Genomic DNA, 16157 nt, shown 5'->3' with positions numbered 1-16157 from the left:
GGTTATCTAGGATAATCTCTCTTACTTAAAATAAACTGATTATAGATCCTAGTCACATCTACAAGAAAGCTTCACAGAAACACCAAGATTAGTGTCTGCTTGAGTAACTGAGGACCATAGCCTAGCCAAGTTAATACATAAACTCTCGTCACAGGGACTATAATACAGTCCATGTGTTTGATTGCCTTCTAACCAAATCTATAAGGGAATAGACTTTAGAGAGCCAATGAAATAAGTATGTATTATTTTATAACTGTTTAAAGACATTTAAAATTTCTCAAAAAAAAAAAAAAAACTCTACGGAAATGGATCGCATTTGTTAGATCCACCACAAGAGAAGATAATCCTGAAAATGTATACGGTATAAACAGGACTCCATGTTTCCCGGTATACTAACTTCCATTCGGTTAATGTTGACTCATAAGGTTTGGAGAGGTATTATGCAGCTTAAGGGAGCCTCAGCAAATGTAAGACCATTTTTAAGTAATAGCAAATCCCTGGGTAAATTTCAGCCTTCTACATGGTTGGTTAAAGAAGGATCCAGGCGCCCCAGATATGAGACATGCAGCTCAGCAGAATGGATGTGAAAATGTTGGAGCTAGGTCTGCTTTCTTCCCCGGCAAGCTTTTTCTCTAGAAACAGCTATGCCATGGGAAATGTTTGCAAACTGGCCCGAACACTGTCTTAAGAAGGAGTTTTGTATCTGCCTAACCCAGAGTTCCCCAGAATTCTGTTCACCATGCCCTTAGCGGCTCAGTACATTTTTCACGGTATTTCTAGGCCAAAAGAAATGCCTAACAGTTGTGGTTATGAAAGATTTTGTACCACATAGCATAGTAAGAATTAATGTCATAACGACTTAATAGTTATCTGAAATGATAATTCACACAAATGGAAGGAAAAAATTAGCTTTATTTTATTCTTAAAAATAATCACATCTTGGCCAGGCACGGTGGCTCATGCCTGTAATCCCAGCACTTTGGGAGGCCGAGGCGGGTCGATCACCTGAGGTCAGGAGTTCAAGAGCAGCCTGACCAACATGGTGAAATCCCGTCTTTACTAAAAATACAAAAATTAGCCGGGCGTGGTGGCAGGCGCCTGTAGTCCCAGCTACTCAGGAGGCTGAGACAGGAGGATTGCTTGAACCCGGGAGGCGGAGGTTGCAGTGAGCCGAGATGGTGCCACTGCACTCCAGCCTGGGCAACAGAGCAAGACTCTGTCTCAATAAATAAATAAATAAATAAATCACATCTTTGTTCCAAATGGATGTTTACATGGTATTTGTTTTCTATTCTGGTAACTTCCAAAAGCCCAGCTTTGCAAAGATACAATGTCACCAAAAGGAAAATAGCACAATCTACATTAACACTGGGAACTACCTTGAGTTAATAAATCACAGTGTTCAACAGCCATGCTGTGTTTTACTTAAAATTCTAGAATATCCCAGGCACCCCTGTGAGTTTGTTACAGTACTGCAGGGCACTCTGGTGTGTAGTGTGAGAACTGAAGGTTGAGAGTCTTGAGTGCTGGATAATGTAATTGAAAACCCAAACATTTTCAAGATCAAATCAGACCTTCTAGACATTTCCCCATTGCACATGAGACAGATTCATGTTACTTAATTGGGAAGGACCACTGCATGATAGATCTAAATTTAAATTATACTTTGAATAGAAGCAAATTAGCCAGTGCATCCCTGTGAAGTCATCACCGGAATATTCCTGCAGCATTTGCTTGCCTTTTGCCATGCTAAAGTGGGGAGGCTTTCATTTGATATGCTTTTCCCTCTCTGTTATTTCTCAATAGTCCATTCTTTGTAGTACTGGTGTGAAAGGGAATTTAATGTCTTTGTGTCAGGAAAGGCCTATTTATTCTGACAAACTGATCAGCCTCCAGGGTGTTCCTCTACCATGAAACTGATTTTATATCTCATCCACGAGCTAATAAGATGTGAACGGTCTTCCCTTTCACACCAACAGATCAGATTTGCTTCTCTAGAAAGCAGTGGGCTGAGACCCCATTGCCAGTTCTCCATGATTGGGCCTCCCGTCCACATTTTTCCAACAAAGCATGTAAGAGCAGAGGAATGAGTGTGAGGCAGACCCAAGTATTAACAGATAAATGTTTTTAAAAATAGGAGAAAATCCTAGAACTCAACTCACTATTCAGTGAATTCACTTTTAGTTCAGAGAAAATAAGATGTCAGAAGCTGAAACCAGGTAATGTTGGTGATTTGTGTAAGGACATTCTGACGCACACACGCTGTCCCACCAACCTTTAAATAAAGTTTACATTTCACTAAATTTGAGTTCAGTCTCTCTGCTGTGAGAAGAAATAAGAATATAATATGCTAAAAGTGATGGCTTGAAGATCAATTGTGGCATATCTCTGAAGAGATTGTTTCCTTATAAAATGCCTTTCCTTTTTGTTTCTGATGTCCTGAGATTAAAATACTTTTCAGATAAATTTTTAAAACAAGAAATTGGACGTAGGAAAGGAGAAAACTCTGTTCACATGGTGAAGACAACATGAAGGAAAAATAGTGTTGAGTAAAAGCTATTCTTTTTTGAGGCAAGGAGGAATTATGGTATATTTTGGGATAGAGTTGGTTTTATATCCTGGTTTTTATTATTTTTGTTTTTCAATTCAAATCAGTCCTGTCTTAAGCAAAATTAGGCTAAATTCCTAACTTATACTATAAAATATTAGTTTGAGAACTTGTAAGTCTCTGTAAATTTTTGAATCTTCCAGACACCACTTTCAGCATATTATATTCTTATTTATTACTGTATCAGTTATTTATTGCTGTGTAAAAACCACCCTAAACTTTAATGATTTCAAATAACAACAGTCTACTTGGAATATGACCCAGTCACATAGCTGGCAAGTTGGTGCTGGCTGTCTACTAAAAGCTCAGACAGGGCTGTTGTTGCGGCTGAGGCTGCAGCTCTTCTCCATGTGGGGCTCCCGTGGGCTGTTGAGCTTCCTTACCATATGGCAGCTGGGCTTCAAGAGCAAGTGTCCCAACAGGAAATGGAAGCTTCTGGTTTCTTGAGGCCTGGGCCTAGAAAGTGGTACACCATCATTTCTACCACATTCTAGGAGTCAAGTACTCAACACATCTGGCTGTCAGCAGAAGAGACATAAAGCCCACCTCTCAAGGGAAAGAGGATACTGTCAGTTTGCCTCTATGCTCTAAGACCACCACCATCATCCACACACCATACTTGTGGATGGCACTCTCTCCTCTGCTGAAATGCCTTCTCTGAATACAGTTTCTGCTGTGGGAGATGTTGCCCACAACTTATTAAAGAAAATTGCGTTGAAAGAAACCAGTTTTCTGGTGAGGAAACTCCTTCCTATGAAATGGAGTAGGGGCAAAATAGTCCCTGTTGTTCTTATCTCTTTAAAGTTTAGAACACATTGTATGCTGTGGTTGCAGCCACTCAGCATGTGCTATCTCACTACCTCTCCCAGGGGTCATATGAGAAAGCTATCACTGTTATCCTGGCATTTCCGAGGTGGAAACCAAGGCACAGAAACCAAGGTGGCTTTCCCAAGGTGTTTCAGGTGGCAGGGGATGGGATGATGACTCCAGTCTAGTGTGTTCCACTGCTGACCCACAACTCAACCGTGACAGCGACTTCAGAGCATGGCTGGTGGCGATGAGAATGGGACGTGCTTTCTGGAGAGGTCCATGGATCCCAGACAGACAGCCCTAAACGAGCCTCGCTGGCATTCACTCTTCCAGCTTTCTTCTTTGTAAGATGGCGGGTAGAGGGCATTGGTCCCTTGGGCGTCTTCAGTCCCATGGTGAATGCTGCTTATCATCTCTCAGTCCATGTGTCTCTGTCCTAATCTCCTCTTCTTGTAAGGACACCAGTCAGATTGAATAAGGCCTCCCCTAACAACCTCATCTTCCCTTTACCACTTTAAAGGCCCTATCTCCAAATACAGTTACTTTCTGAGGTCCTGCTTCCACCTATCCATTATGAGGGGGCATGGTTCAGCCCATAGCCACCCATTTCTTTTTCCATAATAGGCTTTCAATACGAAAGTAAGTCCACTGACATGGGCATATAAATCTTCTGTGAATGCAAACAAATATTGAATGTAAACAAATATTTAAAGGGAATGTCTTGAATGAAATTTTTTCCTTACATTCTAATACCAATTAAACTTTGCTGTGGGTATTTATTTGCATTACTGTGTGTATTAGTCTGTTCTCACACTGCTATAAGGACATACCTGAGACTGGATAATTTATAAAGGAAAGAGGTTCAATTGACTCACAGTTGCGCAGGGCTGAGTAGGCCTCAGGAAATTCACAATGATGGTGGAAGGGGAAGCAAACACATCCTTCTTCACATGGTGGCAGGAAGAAGAAGAATGAGAGCCGAGCGAAGGGGGAAGCCCATTGTAAAACCGTCAGATCTCGTCAGAACTCACTCACTATCACAAGAATAGCATGGGGGAAATCATCCCCATGATTCAATTACCTCCCACCAGGTCTTTCCCATGACATATGGGGATTATGGGAACTACAATTCAAGATGAGATTTGGGTGGGGACGCAGCCAAACCATATCACTGTGTCTTCCACTAGACTGGAAACATCTTGAGGGAAGGAAATGTGACCCATCATCTCTGTAGCCCTGCTATGGTGCTTGGAACACTCTTGAGTAAAGAGTGAACAATCCCATCAAAATATAACTTGATTTCTCTTTGTAAAAAAAGTAATTTTATACAGAAACTGTCGCACAAGCCAGAGGAATGAATATAATGAATTTGGAAAAGGAAAAATGTGTTATTGCCAAATGCAACCTAATGTCCGTAATTAATGGATGTGTGTTCTTTTGCAGTTTGCCTTCTGCCGGGAATGTAAAGAAGTGTACCATGAAGGGGAGTGCAGTGCCCTATTTGAAGCCTCAGGAACAACTACTCAGGTACAGAATGCCCTAATGCCCTACTCATTCCTCCAAGCAGGGCTCCGGACACAGTGGGGGACTGGAGCCGTTTCCTGGAGGTCATGGAGAGTTCCATTCTAAAAAAGCAAGAAGCAGAGTGGTAGCTGACAGCCATGGGAATGGGGCCCTGGCTTCTCCCAGAATGACTCCCCTCCTTGGGGCACAGTGTAGACTTCCCAGTGGCCATTTGGGGCATGTCCAAAATAGCTTTTCCCTGGGCAGATATGGAACAGGGACAAGGCATGTGAGCATTTTCAAAGGAGTCCTTAGAGGGGAAATAAAACAATTTAACAGTCTCTAAATCAGAGAAATCCATACTAAGTCTACTTCAGTTTTTTTAATGCCCTAGTTTAGAATCTCTGGTGAAAATACCTCTGTGAGTGGCATGTACAGAAAGATCACATTATGTAAGGATATCATTGTCTTTTAGCAGCGTCATGCCCTATGCTAACTGGTGTTTCAGTCCTCATTAAGTAAAGAATGTGTTGGCCGAGCCTCACTCTCTAAGGTGCTATCTCAGTCTTAGGAAAGTGCAAATACATTTTATTGTATTTATTAATTAGGATCAACCAAACCTTCAGGGAAAAAGAGTAAAAACGTCATCACAGTAGATGAATTTGCTCATTATTTTTCTCCCAATGTAGATGTTAACAAGGGTTTAAACACCAAATCTTCGCAAATAAATCCTTTAGTCGTTGTACTGATAGGAACCTAGTAAACAGACATAGAAATCCCAGAATATTTTGATTTTACAGTAGAGAATGTTAAAGATCTGAATGCTCTAAAATCAGAGCATGAATAAGTGTATCCCTATATGGAATTCTGCAGATGAGTTTATCCAATATTAGCATAACTAAATAAATAGAACTGGTGAATTTGGGTCTTCTCGTCTGCTCCTAAACTGCCGGCCGTGAGCATATGAGTGGATTTTGGACTGAGGTGCCATTTCCATAGCCCAGGCAGCAAATGCTCTTTCTGTTAATTTTATTTTAGCTCAGGGACATTCAAACGTGAGCTTACCAGCTACTGACAGCAAAAGCAATAATGGCCCAGAGACCCCTGCCTCAGGACCGCTGTAATGGAGGCGGGTATACCTGAGGCTCTGGGAAGCGGAGTTAGTCTAGCAATTTACATCCATATGCTCTGAGACTGCAAACATGGCAGAGGCTTCCACAAAGTGATACTCTGGCATCTACAGTATTTATTTGGAAACAGTAGCTGTAAGGGAAAGAAGAGCATTGCTTAACCTAGAGCCATCCAGGCGCCTGACCCTCGCTCTAATCCCGTTCATTCTTCAGTCAAGAGGAACCATCCAGCCTTGGTGTTAAAGATTAAGGTAGCCCAAATTAAATGTTTTTAAATTGTTAAAACCTTAATATTGGATTCAGAAAAATAGGAAAAAGAAAGTTAGAGATGACCTAAACCATAGCTGTCCAGCATCGGGGGAACTGTGTCTGCAAACAGTGTCAATTAGCAGACATTAAGTCGAGCATTTGGGTGGGTCAAGCAGCTGCTAGACTCTCTAGAAAAATGCATTGAAAAGTATATTTCCCGGCCGGGCGCGGTGACTTATGCCTGTAATCCCAGCACTTTGGGAGGCCGAGGTGGGCGGATCATGAGGTCAAGAGACCGAGATCAGCCTGGCCAACATGGTGAAACCCCGTCTCTACTAAAAATACAAAAATTAGCTGGGTGTGGTGGTGTGCACCTGTAATCCCAGCTATTCAGGAGGCTGAGGCAGGAGAATCGCTTGAACCCGGGAGGTGGAGGTTGCAGTGAGCTGAGATCGCACCACTGCACTCCAGCCTGGTGACAGAGTAAGACTCCATCCCCCCGCAAAAAAAAAAGAAAAGAAAAGTGTATTTCCCTTTAGAGGCTCATAGGGGAGCCATGGGGGGAGATTTACTGGAAAATGAATATCGTAATTACAGTAATATGCTAAACCAAAGCTTAGCAACTCTATAGCTTATATAAAACACTTCCAGGTTTCCCTGGAAAAGTCACAGAAGATGGGTCAGAGTTTGTCAGGACAGCAGGATGGTGTGGTAAAGGACATTCCAGCAGAGGGTGCCACATGGGCAAAGTTGCAGAAGCCAGAACCTCTTCAACCAGACTGTGTCCTCTGTTCCCCTGTGTCTCCAGGCCCAAGATGACATCTGCTGCACAGACATTTAATAGATGGTTTGTTGAGTGATGGCAGCATCTATAAAGAAAGAGACATTATTTCATTTTTTTTGAACCAGGGTCTCACTGTGTTGCCCAGGCTGGAGTGCAGTGGTACGATCTTGGCTCACTGCAGACTCCCTATCCTTGGCTCAGGCAACGCTGCCACCTCAGCCTCCCGAGTAGCTGGAACTGCAGGCACATGCCACCACACCAGGCTACTTTTTGTATTTTTTGTAGAGACAGGGTTTCAGCATGTTGCCCAGGCTGGGGTCTTGAACTCCTGAGCTCAAGCAAGCCTCCCAAAGTACTGAGATGACAGGCGTGAGCCACTGCGCCCCATGAGACAGTATTTCATTCATTCAACAGATATGCATTAAACACCGGTAATATGTTAGGCATGGTTCTAGGTCCTCGGGTCAAAGAGTAAGACAACATCCCTGCTCCCATGGAGTTTCTGCGGCTTCAGTAGATGCCACAGAGGTTGCACAAGCAACTGACATGATAGGAATTCTGAGGAGGTATAGTTAATCCACATCAGGGTCATCCCAGAAAGAACTCGGGATGAAGCAGCCCTGCAGTTAGACCCCCCCAGGAGATGAGGCCCTTCCTGCTTCTAATTCCTGATCACAGGGCCAGCCTCCAATTCCTCTTATTTGAAAACAAAGCAAACCAACCAGCCAAACTAAAAAGATGTCTGCTGGTGAACAGTTGCCAGACAACGGAAAGCAACTAATTGGGGTCTTTGCTGCCATGTTTTCCTACGTCTCTGATTCAGTCAGGGTCCCTCGGGAGAGAGAAGCCAACCCAGATGGGCACAGGAGGAGATGTTAATGAAAGGGATGACCTGCAGAGGCGGGCTGGGGACACAGGAACCATCATAGGGCTGAGGGCCTTGGAGCGAGCATCACTGGGGAGCCATGACCACCCCAGGCCTGCAGAGGCAGGGGGAGGAAGAGTCCCATGAACCCCATGAGCTGCAGCCGTGGAGAAGGGGCCTCATGACAGGAGGTGTCATCATGGAGCATCCAGCGTTGCCTGGAAATAGCCCCACACAGGAAGGGAGCGAGCATGGACATCTTGCCTCCTGCCTCCTGCCATCCGATCTCTTGCTAATGTCTCCCATGGGCCATACCCCACCGAAGCCAGACACAAGGGATCCTGGGGGCACAGCCCATGGGAGTCAGCCTTCCAGATGCAAAGCAGAGAGGGGGAAGAATACAGAATTACCAGCACCTTCTCTATGAGCGAATTTACCAATCTTCCCAAGTTTCCTTATTTCAACCATAGCTGCTCTTGGATGTGGGAAGGCACGAACCAAACAAGCTATTTCTTCAAATTTCATGACCCAATTCGATTTGATAACAGAATGAAGGGCTTTTATTTTCATAGAGCTGGCTTATTTTCTGTTCCCTACATTTCTCTCAAGCAGCATGGTCTCCAGGAGGATGACCTCTGCAGTTTCATTGACCTGAAATCTTTGAAAGGATGACACTCTACACATCTCACAATAAAAGCCCAATTGCAGCCTCCCTTGGAACCGAAGGCTTTAGATGTGTTCTCACATCTGAATTTTGCTAATAATAACTAAATACCCTCATCAGCCCTCTTCACACTTTCTTTCAATTCCATTCAGTTGCAGGGTTCTTTGCTTTGAGCCATTTGTGACTCGTTTCTGCTGTTCTTCCCTTTAGCGTTGATTGGTTTCTGTTCTTGCACATTACATGCTCCAGCCAGGAGAGCCCATTTCTTTTGAGTCCCAATCAGCTTTTCCTATCAGTTAGACTGTTGGACCTAAAACTTAATGTATTTTTTGATTAATGCAATAATTTTTTTAAAGCAAACTCAAAAATTGGCTTTAAATTGGTTTTAAAATATTGAACAAGCTTTACGTTGAAACTGCTGGGAGTTTGGGAAAGCAGTGACAGAAGATCAATCCATCACAGACTAATGAGAGTCCAGTCCCATTTGCTTTCCTTGTTTTTCCCTGCTTGTTCTCCTCCCCATGTTCCAGTTCCTTCCACGTATTCCCCCTGGAGACTTACCAATAACTACACACTTGCTCTTGCAAGCCACATAAACTGGTTCTAAGTAGTTGATGTTCCTCTCCCTATTCAACAGGAGTGCAGACTGAGACTTCCAGATTTTTAGTGGTGCTCTCTAAAGCCACAGGAGAGATCAATTTCAGTGGCTATACTTTATCTAAGTAGTTGGGGATCAGCAACTGCTCTCTCTAATATATCTACAGTGTCTGAGGGGAATGTGCCCATGCCTGCCTACCAACCATGCCTCCTGCTCAACATTCTAGGCCCAGATCATGTTACCTCCTCCCAGAAGCCATCTGCCCTCCCCACTACATCCTGTAAGCTTTCAGACAACTGTACATTCTGATACATTCGTCACTTGAAATATCATTTCTCTGTATCTTCACAAAAAGTCTGGGCTTTGTTTTGTTTGTTTGTTTGTTTTTGTTTTGAATTTTTTTTTTTTTTTTTTTTTTTTTTTTTTTTTTTTTTGAGATGGAGTCTCGCTCTTTCACCCAGGCCGGACTGCAATGGCGCTATCTTGGCTCACTGCAAGCTCTGCCTCCCGGGTTCACGCCATTCTCCTGCCTCAGCCTTCCAAGTAGCTGGGACTACAGGCACCTGCTACTGCACCCGGCTAATTTTTTGTATTTTTAGTAGAGACGGGGTTTCACTGTGTTAGCCAGGATGGTCTCAATCTCCTGACCTCGTGATCCACCCGCCTTGGCCTCCCAAAGTGCTGGGATTACAGGCATGAGCCACCACGCCCGGCCTAAAAAGTCTGGGCTTTGTTAGTGGAGGGTTTGTGCCTGTTGCATCCTGTATCCTGCAGTGCCTGGCACAGAGTAGGTGCTCATTAAGTGTTTGTTGAATGAATGACAAATCCCTCCTTCATCCACACACCTCCCTCCCTACCATGAAGCTGGGTAAGTACAGGAAAAGAATAGACAGTAGCTTCAGGGCTGGATTATGTCTCAGTAATCTTTTGAATCATAAAAGAAAATTAGATTTTCACAGTAAACCTCAGTTCCTTCCATCTGCCTCCTAAATTAGAAAAATAAACCCGCCATTTGCTTGGGATAAATATAATAATTTGCTTGGGATATGCACTTGTATCGTGCTTGATTACAAAGCACTTTCAAATACACCATCTTATGCTGAGCCTTATCTCAAGTTTGTGTGATAGATTTTGTCCATTGGCAAGGGAGAGGGAGGGAGAGTGGCCACCCAGGGGCATAGAGTTGACAAGCCCCAGACCATTATTTTACCCAGGTCTTTGGGAGCTGCACCAGCCAGCACTGATGACCACTCCAGTCCCAGTGAAGCAGAAATGCGCTTCCATTGTTCTTACTGGTCACTCTGCCTTTTGAAAGAGGGGGATGAGTGGGCTGTTGTTGGCTTGTCAAACACAATACCAGGGATGGCCAACTCAAATGCCAACAGCAACACAACCCTTAAATGAGCGAGGCAGAGTTGAAGCCTGCTTCATGGACCTGTCAATATTTTGATAAGGATGCAAAGATAAATTTCATTTTCTTCTGCTTTTCCTATTAAAACAAACAGAACAACAAAAACACATCAACACAAAAGCCTGCAAGCGTAATAACACATAGCCCCATGCCGGGGCGGGTGGGGGTGGTCTGTGGCAAACTGGAGTGGGCATGGCTTGTTGTGGGGTGTTGGGGAGACACCTGCCACACAGCTCCCCAGTTCAGGTCCGTGTTTACCCAGCAGAAATGTGAGCCCAATGGTACCAGGCCTTCCAGTGTGATTTTGTGATGTCAGTAGCATAAAATCCATGTGTTTTTGTTAAATATCTTTATTTTTAAATGTTGAGAATTAACATTTTTTAAAATCTTAAACACATCTATAAGTGGAATTTTGGCTGCAACGTTGTGTTACACTTCCTACATTATGTGCCTTTGAACCTCATTTCGACTGTGAATTTCTTATAATTAGTGGAAAGAAGGAAGAAGAAGGATGCTCAGTACACATTTATAAAGCACCTTTTATTACCCCGCATAGTACTAGGCATTTTGGATACAACATTAAAGATAGACTTGGTGGGAGGCTGAGGCAGGAAAATCGCTTAAAGCTGGGAGGCGGAGGTTGCCACTGCACTCCAGCCGAGGCGACAGTGCAAGACTCTGTCTCAAAAAAAAAAAAAAAAAAAAGGATAGACTTGGACTTTGGACTTGGCCACTGTTCTCATAGGGTTTGTAATCTAGTGAAGTAGAAAAACAGTTTGACAAATAATTAAAATGTTGTATGCTAAGAGGCACGAGAGAGTGTTCAGGATGCTTTGGAAGCATAAAAGTGGGACCTGGCCAGTTCTCTGCGGGGTTGGAGGAATTGTTCATTGAAAGAAGTGAAATTTGAGACCTACAGGGATGAGCTCTTCAGGCAGGGAAGGAACTTACGGGTGTCCTAAGCAAAAGGACAAGGTGTGCAAAGTTCTGGAGATGAACGTGAATGACATGTTCAGGGAGGTGGAAGACACTCCCTTGATTGTGCCATAAAGTGATGGTGGCTGTGGCCACAGACTAGGCTGGAGACGGAGCCAGGAAATGAAGGGCCTTATCAGTCACAGGCAGGAGCTTGGGATTTAGGGCAGTGAGAAGGCATCTGGAGATTTTTTAAAGATTGACGTCATCAGATGGGTGCTTTCGAAAGATCTCTGGCTGTAATATGAAAAACACTTAGTAGGGAATTGTAATAGTACACGTTTTCCAGGAAGAAAACCCTGAGCTGCTTGAGATTCGAGTGCAGACTGTGTACTGGAGGATGCTGTGGGGAATCGCATAAAGCAGATTGAAGGAAGGCTGAACTGCCGTGCAGTTGCCACAGCAGGTCCTAGAAGGAGCTCTGGAGCTGGATGAGCCTTCTGAGTTGTTGTGCATGGACACAGAGTGGTCAGGCCTTACATCCCTATGCATAGACCAGGTTTTCGATGTGGGCTTCCCCCAGAAGGAAGAAAGGCTTTGGGTGAAGCAGCTTTCTTCAGCTGGGGGCACTTCCTGAGTAGAGACTTGGCAGAGAGCTGTCTGCTGCGGACATACCCAGCAGCAGGGATATCAGTCCTGGAGGAGGGGTCTGGCCAGCCTCACAGCATCTGCTGTCATCTGCCCCTTGCACTGCCTGGAGACATTTGCTTGTGGAATGAGAGAGACTGGAGAAATGTACAAATGGAAGGTTAACAGGGTAAACTATATGTAGCTCATGCTGCCACAGCTGGTCTTGAAGTTGCAGCTGACTCCCATTGACTTCCTTCTCTCCTACTCATTCTAGATTCCCCTCGCCCTTAGAGAAGACCTCTAGGTGGCTTACCTGGTGGGGTGACACAGACATCATCCCTGATGGGTCCAGGCTCCTGGGTGCCATTCTAAAGCCATGACTACTGAATGATTTGCTATCAACATTGGGCAGGGGAGGACCAAGAGATGCCACAGTGAACCACCTGGGTGCCAAATGCATTCTTCCCATTTAAATACCCCATTCTATAACTGCAGCCCTGCCTGCTCCTGAGAGTCAGTTACCCCTTCCAGGATGGCAACTCCCTTTCTAGCCTGCTAATCACTTGGCAATGCAACATAAAGTGACCAGAACTCTTGCTGTGTTCTCTGGCAAAAGTACTCTCATGCTGGAAGCCAGGGCCCCTATATATGCAAGGCCAGGTTGCACAGATGGAGAGCATAAACTCCAAGTGGACCACTGGGAGTGAGAAGTGGGGCCGTCCCTACTTCCACCCCTTGATTCCTGAACCATTGCGTTCTGCCTGCTGGCGACACACCCTGCACCATGGTAGTTGTTGATTCAGAGTAAACCTCACCTTAGAGGATAGCGCCCACATCACAGTGCAGCTCCAGCGGCATCGTGCAAGCCTGGTCCATCCGTCTCATCAGGTCAACAGCTTCTGGGCAGTAGGATGTGTGACAGGACCAGTGTTCCCATGGGTGTGCGCCCACTGGGACACAGTGCAGTGTCATGCAGGGTGCCGGCAGCCTGCAGATGCTAGTGCTGGCTGAGGCTCTGTTGCCAAGAAAGGCAAACCCACACCCAGAAAAGGAGTCACTTCCTGTCAAGATGGAGTGTCTTCATCTTCCCCGGTGTCAGTGTGATCCACCTGACACCCACTGGCCAGTTAGTTGGTCTCCTCGAGGAGTGGAGGACACACAGGACTCCGTGCCGCTCTTTGTTGCCGGCAGGTTGAATGTTGGCGGTGTGGCAGATGGGGGGATGCCCGAGCTGGGGGGCCTGGCAGGGCTTCACCTCACCACCACGCTTCCTCCACGCAGGAGTGCCCTGGCCCAGGACTGCTGTGGCCAGTGGCGGAGGCTGGCAGTGGTCCACTGGCCGGATCCCTCCATCTGCTTGTTGAAGTGCTCTCCTGTGAGCTCTGCTATGCTGTGCAAACATGCGGACATGTCCTGCCCCTCCCATGGGTCTGTCCACGTGCCTGCTCTGCAGAGCTCCTTGTCTTACCTGTCCTCGGTCTTCCAGATTTTCTCTGTCCCTGCCCTTAAAGAGGCTGCCAAGACGTTTGCCACTGCTTAGGAGCTTGTATCTATTCCTAACTCAGGACTCTTTCCTTTCCACACACAGTCCACTGTCAGCTGCTGCCTCATCTGTTTGGGCTGCTGTCACTCAATACCGTAGACTGGCTGGCTTATAAACAACACACATTTATTCCTTCCAGTTCTGGAGGCTCAGAAGTCAAAGATGAATGCACTAACAGATTTGGGGTCTCATGAGGGACCACTTTTTGGTTTGTAGATGACGTCTTCTAGCTATACCCTCACACGGTAGAAGGGGCAAGACAGCTCTCTGGGGCCTCACAGGATGAGAGGTGACTGGTTAATGCCCTCTCTTTATAAGGGCACTAATCCCATTCCTGAGGGCTCTGACTTATGACCCAATCACCTTGCAAAGGCCTCACCTCCTAATCCCACCGCCTTGGTGATTAGGTTTCGACATAGGAATCTGGGGAGACACAAACACTCGGACCATAGCAGTTGCGTTGCCCAAGGCTCTGCTTATTGACAGGGTCTCCCCTCACCACTCTTTCAGCCCTAAGGAGTATTACAGGATAGCGACAGTGCATTTCTGGCTTGCAGCCATATGTTAAGCTAACTCAATTGTGAACCAAGCTTGGATCCCTCACTGTGTCATAAGGAATCTCCCCAGCCCGGCCACTACCACCGTGGGGCCATGGTTGTGAGCCCAAGGAGAGGCAGTCACGCCACGGTGTGGATGGCACGGGGGTCTGAGGACCTGCTTGTGCAGCTCGCTCACGCCCCGTGGGCCTGCTTGGGCCTGGGCCTAGATGCCCCACTTCTGTCTTATGACAATTGCTGCACAGATGCTCCAATTCCACAGGGCTCAGTAGCATGCCAGGGGCTCTCTTTCAAATGGTCCATCGTTCTCAGCTGCTGAACCCCCAAAATCTTTGCTGGGATGCTCTTACTGGCCCGCAGGTAGCCCCACGTGACCTCTTTTCCCTCCACAGACACCTGGAATCCACAGGGTCTGCCTGTGTGCACAGCCACAGAGACAGGGCGCTTGCATGCTGCCTGACCCTGCCCTTTGCTCCTCGGGGCCCCACTCAGAGCTTCCAGCACTTTCTTCCAACAGTGACAGGCTCCTCTTTGGCCACTGGCGGGAGGGATTCCAGCTCTAACTCCATTTTAGAGTTTGCTTCCTAGGACTATCCAGGCACCAAGTGCCACAGGTTATAGGTTCCCAGGAGAACAGGCTCTGAGACTTGCAGGCAGGGAGTGTCTCGGGGTGCTCTCAACAGCACCTTCAGGAAGAGAAGGAAGCAGGGTTGGGCAGAGGTGGAGTCCCACTGCAGTGCGGTTGCCACAGAAGACTGAGGGGAGCCAGAGGTAGGAGGCTAGAGGTAAGCCCTTCGCATCCACCCTCCACCACTGGGCGTGAGCTGCCCCACCGCCGTGATGTGACGGTGTGACCTCAGTCCCAAGGTGGTGGGGCTGGGAGCACAGCAGAGCACCCCCTAAAAGGGCCAAACCAGAGACACACCAGGCACCAGGAATCTGGCCAGGGAATACAGAGGAGGGGATGGGCTTGAGGTAGGATCTGCAGAACTTGGCAGTGGATTAGAAGACAGGATGAGAGGAGACGGGTTAATGTTGATGCATGAATGTCTAGCTTAGAACGATGGTGGTGCCATTGGCTGGAAGAGGAGACAGAAACAAAAGCAGGTTGTTCGGGGAGACACACATTCATTGTGGACATCTCAGCTAGGGGTTCAGTGGGGAAAGGAGTGGATGCCTAGACCACCTCAGAGGAGAATCTAGGCTGGAGCCAGCGATCAAGATGCAAGACTGACAATTTCCAACGAACCGCCCCTTATCCATGCTCCCCACACCCACACCCACCCCTTCAGAGTTACAGTCCAGGAGAGGCTAGGAGGTGCACCTCCCTCAGTGGAGGACACTGAAGCAGCAGTGGCTCCAGGGAGCCGAGATCTTTTGATCTATTTTGCCCCAGCATCTCACCGCAGAGCCGTCTCTCAGCCATTGACTGCCTTCACACACAAATGCAGTCCCAGTATTGGGAGACGGGTGTAATTTATTATTCCCGGAGATCTAGATCCCCGGTTATTTGGGAGTGTATTTTCTGAACCGCTTGTTGGTTTAAGTAAAGCAGGTTTGATGCCACTTCTCTTGAATCCATGACCCTGGACCCGCCGCCTAAGTGGATGTGCAGATGGGATGGAATGGCTGCGACAGATCTCCATTAAAGCCAGCGCGTCGTTCGGGGCGTCGTTCGGGCTTGGCCTTGAGCTGTGAAAAGCTGAGTCAGTGCCAGGACAGCACCCGCCCCTCTGCAGTGCGTTTCCAAGGCACTCAGCTTGTGTGCGAAGGTTTGCTCTGGGGCAGCAGAAATGGCCCTTGGCAGGTCGTCAAAGGCCTGGTTTGATTTCCTCCTTTTCCAGGCAAGTTGCTCAAAGGCTCACAGCCTTTTCGTCGCTTGCCACACAG

The 16157-nt window shown here is 46.5% G+C and overlaps 1 protein-coding gene across 4 annotated transcripts in view; it reads left to right on the top strand.

The window, feature by feature from the left end:
• PRKN (parkin RBR E3 ubiquitin protein ligase) overlaps positions 1-16157 on the top strand; it is a 1379176-nt gene that overhangs the window by 1335344 nt on the left and 27675 nt on the right. For all 4 annotated transcript variants that reach the window (XM_055391408.2, XM_019029889.4, XM_055391406.2 and 1 more), the window contains one exon: positions 4862-4945. In XM_055391408.2, coding sequence (XP_055247383.1) covers positions 4862-4945 — 84 coding nt within the window. The remainder of the gene's footprint in view (positions 1-4861; positions 4946-16157) is intronic.

The sequence above is a fragment of the Gorilla gorilla genome, chromosome 5 (genome assembly GCF_029281585.2).
Source record: "Gorilla gorilla gorilla isolate KB3781 chromosome 5, NHGRI_mGorGor1-v2.1_pri, whole genome shotgun sequence".
In the NCBI taxonomy this organism is placed as follows: domain Eukaryota; kingdom Metazoa; phylum Chordata; class Mammalia; order Primates; family Hominidae; genus Gorilla; species Gorilla gorilla.
The sequence above is the reverse complement of the archived record's forward strand: the minus strand, read 5'-3'. Positions and strand labels throughout refer to the sequence as shown.